We start from the raw sequence: 16,114 nt of genomic DNA, 5'->3' as shown, positions 1-16,114 counted from the left end.
ATTGCTATTGCATCGTTGTACAATCTAGAAATTCATCAAATGGATGTGAAAATCGCTTTCTTAAATGGTGAGTTAGATGAAGAAATTTACATGGAACAACCAGAAGGATTTTCTGTTCCAGGAAAAAAGAAGAAAGTGTGTAAATTGATTAAATCATTATATGGTTTAAAACAAGCGCCAAAGCAATGGCATGAGAAATTTGACAAAGTAATGATGTCAAATGGATTCAAAATTAATAAATGTGACAAATGTGTTTATATTAAAAACACAAACAAATGCTATGTTATAATATGTCTTTATGTGGATGATATGCTCATCATAGGTAGTAATAATGAAATGATTAAAACTGCCAAGAAAATGTTGAATAAACATTTTGACATGAAAGACGTGGGGATTGCTGATGTAATTCTTGATATGAAAATTACCAAAACATCAAAAGGTTATGCTTTGTCACATTCACATTACATTGAGAAAGTACTTGACAAGTTTAGCAAAGATGATGATCATCTTGCTAGAACACCTGTGGATGTTAATTTGTTTCTTTCTAAGAATGTACAGGAAAATATTTCTCAATTAGAGTGTGCCCAAATTATTGAAAGCTTAATGTACTTGATGAACTGTACTCGCCCATATATAGGTTATGCAGAAAGTAAATTAAGTAGATATATGAGTAATCTGGAAGTAGAACACTGGAAAACAATTATAAGGGTTCTAAGATATCTCTGATTTACTCGTAACATTTAGCTGAATTATACTAGATATTCAGCAGTACTTGAAAGATACCGTGATGCAAACTGGATATCGGATAATAGAGATTCAAAATCCACCAGCGGGTATGTCTTTACTCTTGGTGAGGCAGCTGTATCTGGGAAATCTTCCAAACAGACTTGCATTGCTAGGTCTACTATGGAATTTGAATTCATAGCTTTAGATGAAGCTGGGGAAGAAGCAGAATGACTTCGCCACTTTCTTGAAAATATTCCAATATGGCCAAAACCGGTGCCTGCTATATGCATACATTGTGATAGTCAATCAGCAATTGGTAGAGCACAGAGTCATATATATAACGGTAAGTCACAACACATTCATCGTCGACATAACACTGTGAGACAACTACTCTCTAATGGAATTATTTCCATTGAATATGTGAAGTCTAAAGATAACATAGCGGATCCACTAACCAAAGGGTTAGCAAGAGAGTTAGTTGAAAATTCATCGAGGGGAATGAGACTTAAGCCTATTAAATAAGACTTACTACAACGGTAACCCAACCTAGTTGACTGGAGATCCCAAGATCTAGGTTCAAAAGGACAACCGAGTTGTGTATGACTAATAAGGATCATCGGGAAGTCAAACTCCTACCCATTTCTATAATGAAATAGTGATGTCTGCAGCGTTTTAGGTTAAGTAAAATTTTAATGATTCTGATATATAGGTAAACCTAGCAGAGTATGGCAGGATACTCTTCATAAGAATCACCTATGTGAGTGTGAATTGGGCCGGTTCTATGAGATTTGTGAAGGGCTACAATTCTCTAGAGCACTCATGAAAGAGCAGATTGTTCACGGCCAAAATGAACACAATAGTGAGAACTAAACCGTGTCTGGTGATATAATGTGTGAGTTCTATTGTCTTGGTTTACACAAACGGCTGAACAGTTCAAGACATCTTGTTCACTGGTTAGCTAGTAGATCCGATAGTGTCTCACAAGGGAAGATTCAAAGGCAAAAGCTATATATCCTTTGCAAAATATTTCCAATTTCTGTACTCTTTGTAATTAGATCATGTTGTTGTATTTTCTCTTTGGCAAATTCCATTCATGTGGGGAATTGTTGGAAAATTTGATTTTTTTATAGGCTTATTTTGGGCCAACTTTGAGCCCGAAATTGAGTGGGGTCCACGCGTCTTTTGAGGTGGGTTCAAAGAGGTGACATGTTCCTTACCATGTGGCAAGTCACACGGTAAAGATGGTTTGTCACAACAATTTATGAGTGAATAGGAACTTGACGTCGTTTTCGGGTTTGTGGAATGAACAATTAAACAATTAAATGTGGGTTTCCTTGTAAGGCTTGTCCCACATTGAAACTTTAAGAGAGCTTGTGTATGTATATAAGTTCTGGGTGACAACACTTAGATTGGGCCCCCAAAGGGCACCCCAAGTTTGTAGAAGGGAGGAGTTATGGACAAAGTGAACTTTAGCCCAAACCACCACACACGCGCGCGCCGCCGTTCGGCCGAGCCGAGCCGTACCGGTTGTGGGCCGAGTCGGTTCTAACTTTAATTTTTTGGACAAAATTTATTTGAATTTTTTTCAAATTCCTGCAAGAAATTATTTAAATTTCAAAATGGAAATTTAAATACAAAATTTTGTCCAAAAATTGTGCCAACCAGATTAATCTGTCACCGGATAGATTCTGTTCTTCCCTTAACAGATTTATAACTACTAGCAGTTTCCAATAGATAGAAACTGCCCAGCAATTATCTGTTCTTCAGTTACTACACCTATTCATTCAAAATTCAGATCTATTCATTTGAAATTGAACTTGTTCGGACAGCCACAATTTGCCTATAAATACCAGCCATTTCCAGTAGTCTTTGGCATCCAAAAAATATCCATAAAATTCTTTCCTTCCTGGTTTTGCTCTTTAGTTGCATTATTCTTCATATTATTTTTTAGGAAAAAATTAAGAGAGTATAGAACACAGGTTTTGTTTGCCGTACAAATTGTTTGGACTGGTATTACAATTTGTGAAGACATTGTATCCTGGGAGATAGACGCCTTTTATCCGTAAGCACCATAGCGGGACGAATCTATCTTAAAGACAGAGTGTCACACACTCGACTTGATCTTTTAAAGTTTTGTTCGATTCGGTAAAATAAATTATGTAAGTGATTTATTTTTATTTATTTGATTTGGTTTCAAATTATTTATTTTACACAGAAAATTGTTCCAACAAAATAATAAAGTGAAAAAGAAGCTAAAAAGCAAAAGGAGGGAAAAAACAAAAAAAAGTCTAAAATGACGTTGTTTAGGACCACCATTGAAAGTGCCACAGGCAACTGCGGCAGACGATTCGGACTCCATAATTTGCAAGTGTCGGTTTGTTGAGCAAGAAAACCAACAATGTTGAGCAAGAAAACCAACAATGACGTAATAATTTGATACTTCACATTTAAATTTTTATTAAGAAAATTTTATTCTTACATAAAATTTATATTAAAAAAGGGTAATGTTAGAGATATTAATTTTTTTACTAAGTAAATGATCAAATGTCTCACATGGGTGTAGGGTCCACACCCATGTGAAACATTTAGTTATATATATAATAAAAAATTTGAAACCTATAACATTTTCTATTAAAAAATTGATAAAAATAATGTAACAATACAATATTAAATCACATCGTTACGTATGAATTTTTTATTTATATGATATTACACTTTTTATTATCAGAAATGATACATCCTTCTAATGTGGGAGTTTTAAAAGAGCACTAATGATGGAAAAAAAAAAAAAAAAAAACTAAGACCAATCACATCACATAAGACCCATACACTCATTAAAGTTATCAGAGCTCTTAATTTAAAGTTCCCAATCTTTTTTCTTCTAAAATTATATTATAAAATTTTAGATCAATCAGATATGGGGAGAGAGAGAGAGATCGATGCGAGGAGCTTCACTGTTGATGAATTCACAATCTTAGCTCAACAACAAGAACATTCACCAGAAAGAAAAAACAAAAACAATCGAATGCAGCTTTTTGCATATGACGAGATTATCACAATCTTCGAGTCCGACAAGAATGTAGGAAAATAAACAAAAATTACAATTCAGTAGTATTTTTAAAAAATAATGATAAATTTATATAAAAAAAATTATGATTTTAATTATTAAGATTTATAAAATTTATACTAATCTAATTTTTTTTTTAGTTAAACATACACTAATTTGTAATTTTCTTTAATTTTAGTCTCACCAAGTTCTCTTTGGGTTGGAAAAATGCTTTAGCACTCTAAAATATCACTTATAAATTTATTTTGAATAAGGTAGGTTATTAGATGTAATTCTTTCATGTTGAGATCTCGACATGATAGAATTTGAGGGGTCTCAACATCACAGAACTAATTTTTTAGGGCCTACCATGGGGTTTTATTTCGATGATTTGAATCGTTCATTTTATAGGGTCTGCAATATATAATATCAATGAAAAAAATTAATTCAATCCGATAATCATACATTTTTATTTTATTACATTTGTGTTTGAAAAAATAAATAACAAATATATTTTTGAAATAGACCATCTAATTTTTTTAGAAACAAATATGATAAAATGAAAAAGTTGCGATTATCTGATTGCCATATATTTTTTCATGAATAATATACATTGCGGGCCCTACAAAAGAAACGATTCAGATTATTGAAACAAAATCTATGTTGAAACCTACGGGCCCTCGAGTTCTATCCGGTTGAAATCCCAATGTAAGAGAAACTTAACTCCTATTTAAAAATTAAACAATTAAGACTCAACTCTTACCATATTAGTGTAGATAAATTTATGAATAATATTTTAAAAATCTCTAATATTACTCCTTGAATTAATTGGTCCAGTTTGCTTCTTCTTTTTTTTTTTATTTTTTTTTTTTATTTTTTTTAATGGAGGAGGTTCAATAATCTGGTCTAACAACAAAACTTATTGGAATCAATTATGGCTCCGTTTGGGAAGATAGATTGTGGGCTTTTTTTGGCTATTTTAGCCATAAAAGACAAAATAGGCTATTTTAGGCACAACAAACAAAACATCACATCCAACTCATAATCATTACACTCTTCTCTCACAAAAAAAGTCAAAAATGCTAAAAAAATCCTTCCAAAACCAAGCTTTTTAGCCCATACTAAACTAGTCAAATAAGCCAAAAAGCCAACCCACTTCTCAAACCAATCCGATATAATATTTATCATTATACCCTTATTTCTTGCATTTAATTTTGTCAAAGATTGAAGGGATAGATCAAAGGGAAATTTTTTTTAAGGTCCCTGGTATTAAAATTTAATAGCATAAAGGACACTCAATATTTTCATGATGTCTAAGGTCCCTCAACATCAATCTAGTGAAAATTCGATCTAGAGAATTTCTCTGGACAAATCACAGAGAAAATTCCAAATTTCTCTAGACACATCACAGAGACAACTCCAAATTTCTCTGGACAATAATAAGGACTAGTGCTCTATTTCAGAGAAAATTAGGTTGGTCCAGAAAAATTCTCTAATTTGGACTGAATTTTCTCTAGGTTGAACTAGTGCTCTGCTTCAGAGAAAACTGGGTTAGTCCAGAGAAATTCTCTGGGCTAAACTAGTACTCTGCAGAGAAAATTGGATTGGTCCAGAAAAATTCTCTGGTTTCTAGTGCTCTACTTCAGAGAAAATTGGGTTGGTCCATCTCTAGTTTGGACTGAATTTTCTCTAGATCAAACCAAAGAAAAATTTTCTTTGATTCAAATATAAAAAAGCTGTTCAAGCTCAAATCTTATTGGATTCTCAAATGCTCATAGAAATCATAAACAATGAGATTGAGCTTACATGGGATAAAGGAAATTTCTCTGGACTCTCCACCTTCTCTCTCTAGGTTGAACCAGTGCTCTACTTCAAAGAAAATTGGGTTGGTCCAGAGAAATTCTCTAGGTTGAACTAGTGCTCTGTAGAGAAAATCGGGTTGGTCCAGAAAAATTCTCTGGGTTGAACTAGTGCTCTGCAAAGAAAATTGGGTTGGTCCATCTCTGGTTTGGACTGAATTCATTATATCTATGTGTGTTTGTGTATATATATTCCATTTCCTTTTCCATCATTTTCATCCTAATCTCCTAACCAAACTTTAGACAAGAAATTCTAAGCGGGACCACGTCAAATTCATTTTTCGAGAAAACAAACGAAGCTAAACTGTATAAAAACCAGTTCAGAAAACCCAAAAGTAAGCAAAACTCCAATCATCACAACAAAGAAATTCCGGGCAGACTGGACCACATCAAATTAAACTCATTTTCTGAGAAAGTAAACAGAGCTAAACTGTATAAAAACGAGTTTAGAAAACCCAAAAGTAAGCAAAACTCCAATCATCACATGGTATTCAGTTGGACTTGTATCTAAACTGTGAAAAGATATGATTCATGTGAATATGTTTTCCAGAGAGGTTAAAAGAATAATTTATATATAAAAAAAAAAGTAGTTAAAAGAATAAATAAATAATAATAATGTACAATCTCTTTTCTATATGTAAGAGTATTTGTATTCGTTGTGGTAAAGAGCATCTGTAGCATGGCAATGGCCCTGCATTTTTGTTACAAACTTAAGATAGTTCGCAAATTTTTTTTTGGAAACACATTTATAGGCTAACAATTCTCCTGCTTTCGCGATATATGGTTTCAGGTGAACAATTATGCACTTACATTGCATTTGCAACAGGCTCAGCAAAGCAACTCTATCCCTGGATGCTTCAATCCCGATATCTTCTGATAAAGAGAGGGGAACTTAAACACTTCAATCCCGATATCTTCTGATAAAGAGTGGGGAAAGCGAACTGGTCGTCGGAAGAGAGGACGAGCTAGATCGACGAAAGAAAGAGCAGAGTAGTGAGGAGAGAGAAGAGTTGAGGCGTAAGTCTGAGAGAGAGAAGAGAGAGAGAGAGGTGAAGGTTTCAAGCTTATACCAAATTTCTCTGTAATACACGGGGTGTGGGGTTGAGAGACCTTAAACATCATAAAATAATATTGTGAATCTCTTCCATTACTAAAATTGGGAGAGGGACCTTAGACCAATTTTCCTATAAAAAAATTAAATATATTTAGAATTGCCTTTTTTAAGTTGTATGAAAAAATATGACTAAAAACTGGACAATTGTCTTGGGTTATTGGTTCAATTATTTTTATCACATCACCTGTTTTGCTAAAAACTCAATTGTCTTGTCTTTTTCTACCAAAGTTTGCTATGCAGAAATCAATTAAATAATGTTAAATGTGAAATTTAATTGTGTTAAAATGATAAGTTACCGTTTGAATGGTATTAAATATGGCTTTTAAAATAATTCATTAAAAATTCAAACTTTATATATTCGACATATTTAGTAAATTTTGAAGGGCGTTTATTTTAGAGGGTTTTTTTTAGGATCCCTAATATTAAGATTTTATAACATAAAAGATATCTAATATTTTTGTAATGTCTAGGATCCCTCAAATCAGTCTAGAGAATTTCTCTAGCCTTCCTAGAGAAATTCTCTCAAAATCAAAGAAATTCTTTCTAGAGATCTCTAATTTCTTTGGACTTTTTAGAGAAGTTCTCTCCAAACCAAAGAAATTTGCCACATTACGTGCAAATTACTCTGGATTCAAACCAGAGAAAATTAAAATTTCTCTGAATTCAAACTAGAGAAATTCAAAAGAAATTAAAATTTCTTTGGTTTTATTCACAAATTTCTCTGTGAAGAAAGTATTTGTCTTAGTTTATCCAACAATTCTACTCCAAAATTTATATTTATCAAAGTAATTCAACAATTCACACAATAGTCAACTAATTACAAAATTCAAAGACCATCCAAAGTTTTCATTAACCGTATTTGGAATATTCAGTGCAATTTTTCTCTAAACTCTGGGGTCAATTGGTAAAAGGAAAGTTCAAACCAAATTGATTGCTTTTAAGGGTTGTCTTTTATTGCAGAGGAACTACAGTGATTGTGCAGATCAAGAACAAAAAAGCCTTCGCCTATTAATTTTTTTCTATAAAATTAGTTTCAAGTGTTGGCTTAGACTTGTTCTTTTTTAGAACACTGACTATCATGGTAGATAAAAGCGAGCATATTGAATATACATATTGGAAAGTGGTTGATACCACTAATTAGTGGTAGTATTAATGATGTGGTAATAGATCCGGAGCATATTGGATATACAAATTGAAAAGTGGTTGAGACCACTAATTAATAATAGTATTAATGATGTGATAATAGATCCTACTCATTGTATTTTTTTTAAAATATATATATATTAATTCATTAATAATACTTTAAATATCACTTTTAATGATACGTATCATTACCATACATATTTGAGAATCGTATAGCTTTATCGGAGCTTCGGAGGGGGACAGATTCTGTTTTTGTCGTTTCTTATAGACTTTTGTATGCTTTTCTAGGTTGTGGGGTTGTGAAATTTATTGTTGGGTTTGGATGACTAGATCTATTGAGAGAGAGAGAGAAAGAGAGGGGGAGAGAGAGTGAAATCAGGTTTGATTTGAGTGAATCAAATTTTTTTTTGATATATGGATATAGAGTTGATAGATTTTATACATTATAAAATAATATTGTGAATTTTTTTATTATTAAAAATAAAAGAGAGATCTTAGACTAATTTTCTCTTTATTTTATCAATTATATGATTGTACCAACAAATTAATCAATTAATTTGTTAAAGATAAGAGAATGAACAAGACAAAAAAAAAAAAAAAATAGAAAAAGCAATTGGCTTGAATAGTATCTTATCATATAAATCAAATTTTGAAACTAGAAAAAAATTAATTTAGAAAGTAATTAAAAACTGTACAGTAAAAATTTAATTTAATGTGAAGTGAATCACTTTCAAATATAAATCTAATCTATACTATGTTTTTTTTTTTTTTTTTTGGAATTACTTTTTGATGATTCATAACATCAACAAATTTTAAAATTATTCATAAAGTCCTATTCAATAAGATTGAATTAGGGCATTTGACTAAGTGGTTGTGTAGTACCATTTATAATGTAAAGTCTCGAATTCAACTCCTATAAAAAGGAATTTAGTACTCTTTGTGCTAATTTATTTTTCTATCATTACAGAGCTTACATAATTGGTGGTAATTGTGATGGGCTTAGGTTTAGGTTAAAAACATAAAAAATTGATATAGTAATTTTATTTAGAGCAATGATTAAGACTCCCACCCTCATAAATCTGGACCATTCATGATGTAGACCCTACACATACATGAGTGAATCCCACACATATATAGAGTGCCAGTATCACTTTAAAAATGTGGAGATCATTTCCAAAAAGACTCCCAAATATTTTTGTTTTATTTATTTTTACAATGGTGTGCGAGTCATACCTATTTTCTTAACCCAATAAAATCACTTGTCGGTGAGGGCTTTTAATATGCACCAATTTAACGAGTGGGCCTTTTAGGTTACCCCCACCAAATAAAAGCGGATGGATTCCATGAAATAAATGATATATTATATAAATAAATAAATAATTAAATACATAAAGCTAATATAAAATGATACAGTAAATTTTGATTTTATCATTTTTAAAAAACAATATTAAAACAGTTTATATTTTTTAAAATATCATTATCACATTATTCTCGACATAACGTTTAATTAAAATAGGACCAATCATTAGTATAGTTTATAGTGTTGATGATGCTTTCGAAGGATTTATTAATAATGATATAAATAATTTGTGGATCATGTACACTGCTAACTTAAAAAAGAAAAAAAAAATCCAAGTAGTCATGCATGAAATTACGAAACAATGTCTGGTTTAATTCTTTCAAAAGCCCCACCCTACCTAACATTCCAACCAAACAAAGGTAATGAAACCTCCTTTGTGACCAGACAAGAGCCACCGACACAACAAATTGAAAAGGCACCTCTTACTATTACTATGTAAATAATGTCTTGAAAAGGAGTAATAATGAAATACATTTTAAAGTTTGAGTCTTCTAATAAAATAAGTACTAAATTTTATTTTTGTCAATTTAAATTTAATATTTTAATTTGTTTTTAATATAAACATTTGTCTATTTTTGTTAAGTAAAATTATTAGAAAAATAGTATTTTAGTCATTAAATTCAATGAAAATAGATGTTTTAAACATATTTCAAACACTTACATGGAGTATAAAAATATCAGCTTTTGGTCAATTTTATTTAAGAAAATAAGCAAATAGTTTAGATTGAAAATAAATCAAAAGATTATGATTTAAATTAATAAAATTAAAAAAATTAAGATTTATTTTGTTATAAAGCTTAAACATTAATTTTATTTATTTTTTTTATAATTTCTCCTAATATATAAATAGAATATTCATAAATAATTTTATATTGAATTTTTTTAATTATAAATAAAACACTCATAAAAATAATTTATTTTTATAAAAATAGCACTGTCAGCTATTTCTCATATCACTTTATATAAATGATTGAAAAACGAAGATTAATAAAAGGGGCAAGCTTCTCTCCAATTCGTGATCAGATTAGAACGTGTTGTTAGGTCGATGGAGGCCCACTACGAGTTCCGTTTCGGTAATCTGAATCATTCAATATGTAGAACTCGTCGAGTACTTTATTCTCATAAAAAATGAAGTTTATCGGATATCGATAACTACTTGATCGGATCAGATTTCTGTCAACAGTAAATGTAATTTTCAAAATAAATTGTTGACAAAAATCTAATCCGATCAAGTAGCTATCGATATTCGATTAACTTAATTTTTTACAGGAATAAAATAGTTAACGAGCTCTACATATTAAGCGGTTCAGATTATCAAAATAGAACTTATGATAGATCTCGGGCTGAACATCACCACCTAACCCCTAATAGAAAGTTGAGATTTCTCATTTATTGTGCATACAAGGACAACTTGAACTTTCTGTTTTGATCAAGATATGAAAAGAAAACACCAACAAAACAAATAAACAAACAATCAAACAAACAAAAGAAAAAAAGAAAAAAAAGAAGCAATCCTAAAACTAAATAGAAATTGGTTTTAATTTTCATATGAAAAATTAATCTTGAAACCATATTTTATATTCTCATGTTTAAACCTAATACAAGTACAAGCAAAGAAAACTTAAAAATATATAACATTCTAGGTTTTAAGAAGATGTTTGAGGTTTGAATTTATAGTTTTTTTTTTTTTTTTTTTGTTGCTAGCAATTTATAGATAATTATTAAACGTCTGTTTATTAGTCTAACTCATTAATAAATCAACAATGATTCATCTCCCCTTTTCCCTCCACTCCCTTTGACCCCCTCTCTCTCTCATTGGTTACATTTTCTTTTTCTTTTTCTTTTTCTTTTTTTTCCTGCTCTTCCAATCACCACCCGCCACGTGGCAAAGGAGGGTGAGGGGGTGACCCCCAAAAGGAGTCCCAAGCATTATTCTTAATAAATACATAAATATATAAAAAGTTATTTTTCTTCCATGTAAATTATCCTAGAGAGAGAGAGAGAGAGAGAGAGAGCTTACATGCTGACAACATGGCAGGTGGTATTATCGGAGGTACAGTTACCACAGGTGACAGCATTTTGAAACCCATTAGGCTCACTCCGGTTGGCCCAACCCGATTCCCCACTACATGGATCTGCATTGAAATTCCAATTCTTCTTTCCCAACTTATTCGCTATTTCCTTCAGAGCTTGCACTGCAAAAATAAAACCCACATTAATTTATATCCGTCACCGAAATATTACTCCTTTTTTTTTTATCAATAAAGAAAATTTTTATTAACAATACAAAATTAAAAATACAGAAAGATGACATATATTGAGAGATTACAAATTACTTTTACTACTGCTATTCATTTCATACAACCAATCCCTCGATCTCACAATTTTTTTTTTTAACCAATAATAATAATAATAATAATAATAATAATAATAATAATAATAATAATAATAACAGAAGATGAGAAGAACTTAAGTGAAACGCATCAAATTCCACAAAATTACCCCCACAAAATCCAATACAAAAAGACGCACACTGCATACCTCCTTTCCGAATCCGGATCCTCGGTCGCGTTTTCTTGTAGCGCTTCCTGCGGCGCCCCAAAATGACGTCGTTTTGGGGCCAAATTTCAATTTAAAAAAAAAAAAAAACGCAAAACTGTTGTCTCAGTTCATGGTTCTATCTTCCCCAACAGCTTCATCTTCCCCAACAGCTCCGACGACAACCCTAACCCTCCCCCTCCGGCGATCCTCCCCCAGCCACATCACCCCCTCCTTGCTTTTATTCTTCCTCCTTTCTTTCTTCTAGATCTAGAAAAAAAAAAAAAAAAAAAACAGAGGGACAACAGTTCAATATTTAAGCCCATCAAGATTTTGTTGATCAACATCAATAAGGAAGAAGGATTATAAAATCAAAATCTGAGATATATATATATATATATATATATATATATATATATATATATATATATATATATATATAAATGTTCAATATTTAAGCAATTTTTGTATATATATATAAAATCAAACCCATCTGGATTTTTGTATAAAATCAAAATCTAAGATATATATAAAATCAAACCCATCTGGATATAAATATAAAATCAATTTTTTCTTCTTCAAAATTGTTCCCTTCTCTTCTTCTCAGATTTTTGTATATATATATAACTTTGGTGATATATATTAACTTTTGTTTCCTTTTCAAGTTAACAAGATTGGATATAGATATAAACACAAGATTGGATCACCAGAGAGAGAGAGGACTTAATCTGGACAAAACTTTGCTTCTCTCTCTCTCTTTCTCTCTCTGTGTTGGTATTTTTTGAATCTATTCTTCAGTTTGGGTTCTGGGTTCAGGGCAATTTCACAAATCCAGATCGCTGCTGGGTTCAGGGCAATTTCAATTTAAAAAAAAAAACAGAGGGAGAGGGAGGGATACAGATTAAATGGGATCTACAAATAATACAAAAAACATCAAAAATTCAATTTAAAACAGAGAAAGAGAAAGAGGGAAGAAGATGGCCTTCGAACTTTCCTTCGCTGATTCTTCCCTCTCCATCAATTCATCTTCATTTTCGCAACAACTCTGGAAATCTTCTTCTAATTTCGTTTCTCTACCCGAATTCACGACAGACCCACAACCAAAATTTGTTTGCTTCTCCATTTTCACAAACTTTAAATAAATGAAGCTGTGATTAACATCAAAACCTCCTGCGATCCTTCTTCTCTCCTCTCCTCTCCTCTTCTTCTTCTTCCTCCTCCCTTTCTCGGCCTTCCTTCTTCTCTTCTCTTCTGTCAACAGTTCTGCATTTTTTTTTTTTCTAATTGAAATTTGACCTCAAAACGACGTCGTTTTGGGACGCCGCAGGAAGCGCTACAGGAAAACGCAACCGAGGATCCGGATTCCCTCCTTTTCACCAAAAGCTAAAGCACTTTTCATTTCTAATCAACATTTTTATACTTTTTCACAGCTTTATTCACCCACACTGACCAGAGACTCCCACGCCTACCTCTCCGCCCGCCACACCTACCAAGACCGATAAACACCCATTACCGTTAAACACCCATCTCCACTTCCATGGTCAGAGCACTTCTTTTCCGATTCAAGCTCCGAACACCCACTGCAACCGGACACACCCAACGACGATCAAAACCCACTGCCACAGCCGAACAAGACCCACTTCCATCTCCATTACCATGGTCGGAACAAATCTTCTTTTCCGATCCAAACTCCGAACACACCCACTGCAGAAGCTCCAATGTTAACAACCCAAACACCGAACAACCGCCGAGACACCGAAATATTATCCTTAGTACTCGCAGTGCATATGCCCAGAATCCCACCGAACTTACGTCGGACTAAAACTAAGGCTCTACATGCTTTAGACACTAAACAATATGTTTAATCTTAAGAGGTTACGGAGATTCGAACCCAAATTTTAAGTGAGGAATTCGAAAGTCTTGAACCAACCCTTGTTGGTGTTCCTAATCTTATATTCATATGTATATGTGTATATATATACCTTCAGAAGAGGGAAGTGGAGTGGCTCCAGAGGCGAAAGTAGCCAAGAAAACGATTACAGCAACTGAAGCAAGAAGCCGAGTGAAGAACATTTTTACAAGTTCTCTCAGTTGTGTGTGTGTGAGAGAGAGAGAGAGAGATTATAATCAAATGAAATTATTTCACAACTTTTACTTTTCTTTTTAGGGGACAGAATAAGGTTGGATCATAACGTTCTAACTTTATATTTTTATATTTTTTTTAATCTTAGCTAAACGGGGGGCACACAGTCCCGAACGAGACACTGACTTTTCAATGATTATTAATTTTTTGTGTTTTAATATTGGAGTAATGTGACGTGTATTAATTAGTGTATTAATATTAATTATGATTTTATGATTGATTCTATTTATTATATAAATTAAAAATATTAAAAATATCTTAAATTACGTCACATCATCAATTGATACATTAATTAATACATTAATTGGTACATATAGCATTACTCTTAATATTAGCTCAAAAAATTATTATTACGTTATTATTATTGATTGGATAAAAAAAAATTGAGTTTATAAATAATAGGTGTTTCTTATATTAAGGGGTTGTTTGGGATGACCTAAATAAGTGTACTTTTTGTCTTTTTACGAAAAGATGTGCAGAAAAATAGAGAGGTAATGTGATAAAAAAAAGATAACAAGATAGATTATTTTGTTAATGCCAAACTTGACCTAAATTTCTAACTCCGCCACTAATGATGGCTTAATTAAAAAGTGAGCTCAATTGAAAAGTAAAAAATGTGATGATCTAGATATGTTTAGAGTTATTATATGTAAAGAGTAGTGTTAGAGTATCCACACCAGCCTCTTCAAATTTTTAATCAAATTAGAATTTAAAAATCTATTTTGCTATTTTAGTTAATCACCTCATTGTTACATATTGCATCAAACTCTCTATTATAACTTAATCTTATTAATATATTATTTTCTTATTGTGTTTGTTATTCTTTTCTGTTCTTTTTTTTTATTAAATTGATAAGGTGTCAGCCAAATAATTCTTTAAAAATGCCAAAAAAAAAAAAATTGTCGTTGACCAACTGATCGGGCCGACATTTGGTAACACTAATCTACTTGTTCTTCTACTTGTTGTAGCGATGAATAGCATCTCGTTTGTTGTAACGAGATACTATAACAATCACAAAATGAAGCGCGTTGCATGCGAGACTAATGGAGTTGATTTTTTTAAGTTTATATCACTAATTTAGCCAGAAAACCAAGTTTACCGAGTTTGATGAGGATGCACTTAGAGATTAGGGACAACTTAATTATTTTTAGGGTCTTAGGTGAAGTATTGAATGGAGGTCTTTTAACATTTAAATAATTATTACCATCTAAAAAAAAACATTTAAATAATTATCACTTAATTTTTAAATATTAAATTTCTTATTTAATTTAATTTTTTTTAATACTTTTCATCATGCAGAATTATTAATTAAATTCTCACAATGAAATTTTTCTAATATATTTTTTTGTAATAATTAATAATATTTTTTATCAAATGCTATTAAAAAAAATTCACTAATTGTTAATTTTCAGCGACAGTTTAAAAATTATCACAAAAAATGTCACTATTTTTTAACATTCAGCGATAATTTAAAAAATTCATTACAGAAAAATGTCACTAATCTTAAATTTTAGGGACAATTTATAAAAATTGTAACAAAAAAGTCACTAATTATCAATTTTTAGCGACATATAAAAAAATCATCACAAAAAATTATCTTTAGCGATGATTTTATTATGACTAACTTTCAATAGGACTGAATGAGAATTAAGTCTAATTATTAGAAATTATTGATAATTTACCCTATATTTTTTATTGAAAATATTTTTAATTCACTTTAGAGAAGAAATGTTAATATAATTGATTGATATTAGGCTTCTAGCAGCATACATCATTATTTTGCGGCCTAAATTGAACAAAAATGATTTTATCTATAACATTTCAACATGTCATGTGCCGTTTATTTATTTGAACTAATCCATCTATAGAAGAAAACAAATATATGTGAGGTTTCATTTTTCGGTTTGTAATTATGATTTGAACGTGTGAGATTTCATCAACTTTATTTTTAAGCCCGAACAAATAACAAATGTTTTGAGCTTTCCCATTACTTGCATTTGCTTAATACAACAATATATATATATATATATATATATATATATATATATAAGTATTCTAAAATTTTGGGAGCCTTCTCAATCAAGGTTTTGAAAATCGGATCAGACCAGCCGGTTCGACCAGTTGAACTGTCGACAGGTCGGGGTTCCGATCCAGACATATCCTCTAAACCGGCCAAAACTCAAAA

At 31.2% G+C, this 16,114-nt stretch overlaps 1 protein-coding gene across 5 annotated transcripts; it reads right to left on the bottom strand.

Moving 5' to 3' along the window:
- Positions 1-394: 394 nt before the first annotated feature.
- On the bottom strand, positions 395-13,964 carry LOC114289059 (putative leucine-rich repeat receptor-like serine/threonine-protein kinase At3g14840). Of its 5 annotated transcripts, none has more exons than XR_014338720.1 (4): positions 13,769-13,960; positions 11,269-11,443; positions 6,442-6,654; positions 395-1,003 (listed from the first exon to the last, which is right to left on the bottom strand). XR_014338720.1 is itself a non-coding variant. In XM_082884144.1 (3 exons), the coding sequence occupies exons 1-3, from the start codon at positions 13,857-13,859 to the stop codon at positions 928-930; spliced, it is 342 nt and encodes a 113-aa protein (XP_082740270.1). In that variant the 5' UTR covers positions 13,860-13,964; the 3' UTR covers positions 395-927. The 5 variants fall into 5 exon arrangements, 1 of the variants encoding a protein (XP_082740270.1); XR_014338721.1 differs by lacking the exon at positions 395-1,003 and adding an exon at positions 6,174-6,322; XM_082884144.1 differs by lacking the exon at positions 6,442-6,654 and having other exon boundaries at positions 13,769-13,964.
- Between the last annotated feature and the right edge of the window lie 2,150 nt (positions 13,965-16,114).

Source organism: Camellia sinensis, chromosome 8 (assembly GCF_055761805.1).
Source record: "Camellia sinensis isolate YWXY chromosome 8, ASM5576180v1, whole genome shotgun sequence".
NCBI lineage: Eukaryota > Viridiplantae > Streptophyta > Magnoliopsida > Ericales > Theaceae > Camellia > Camellia sinensis.
Note: the sequence above shows the minus strand (reverse complement) of the source record. Positions and strands in the feature narration are given on the sequence as shown.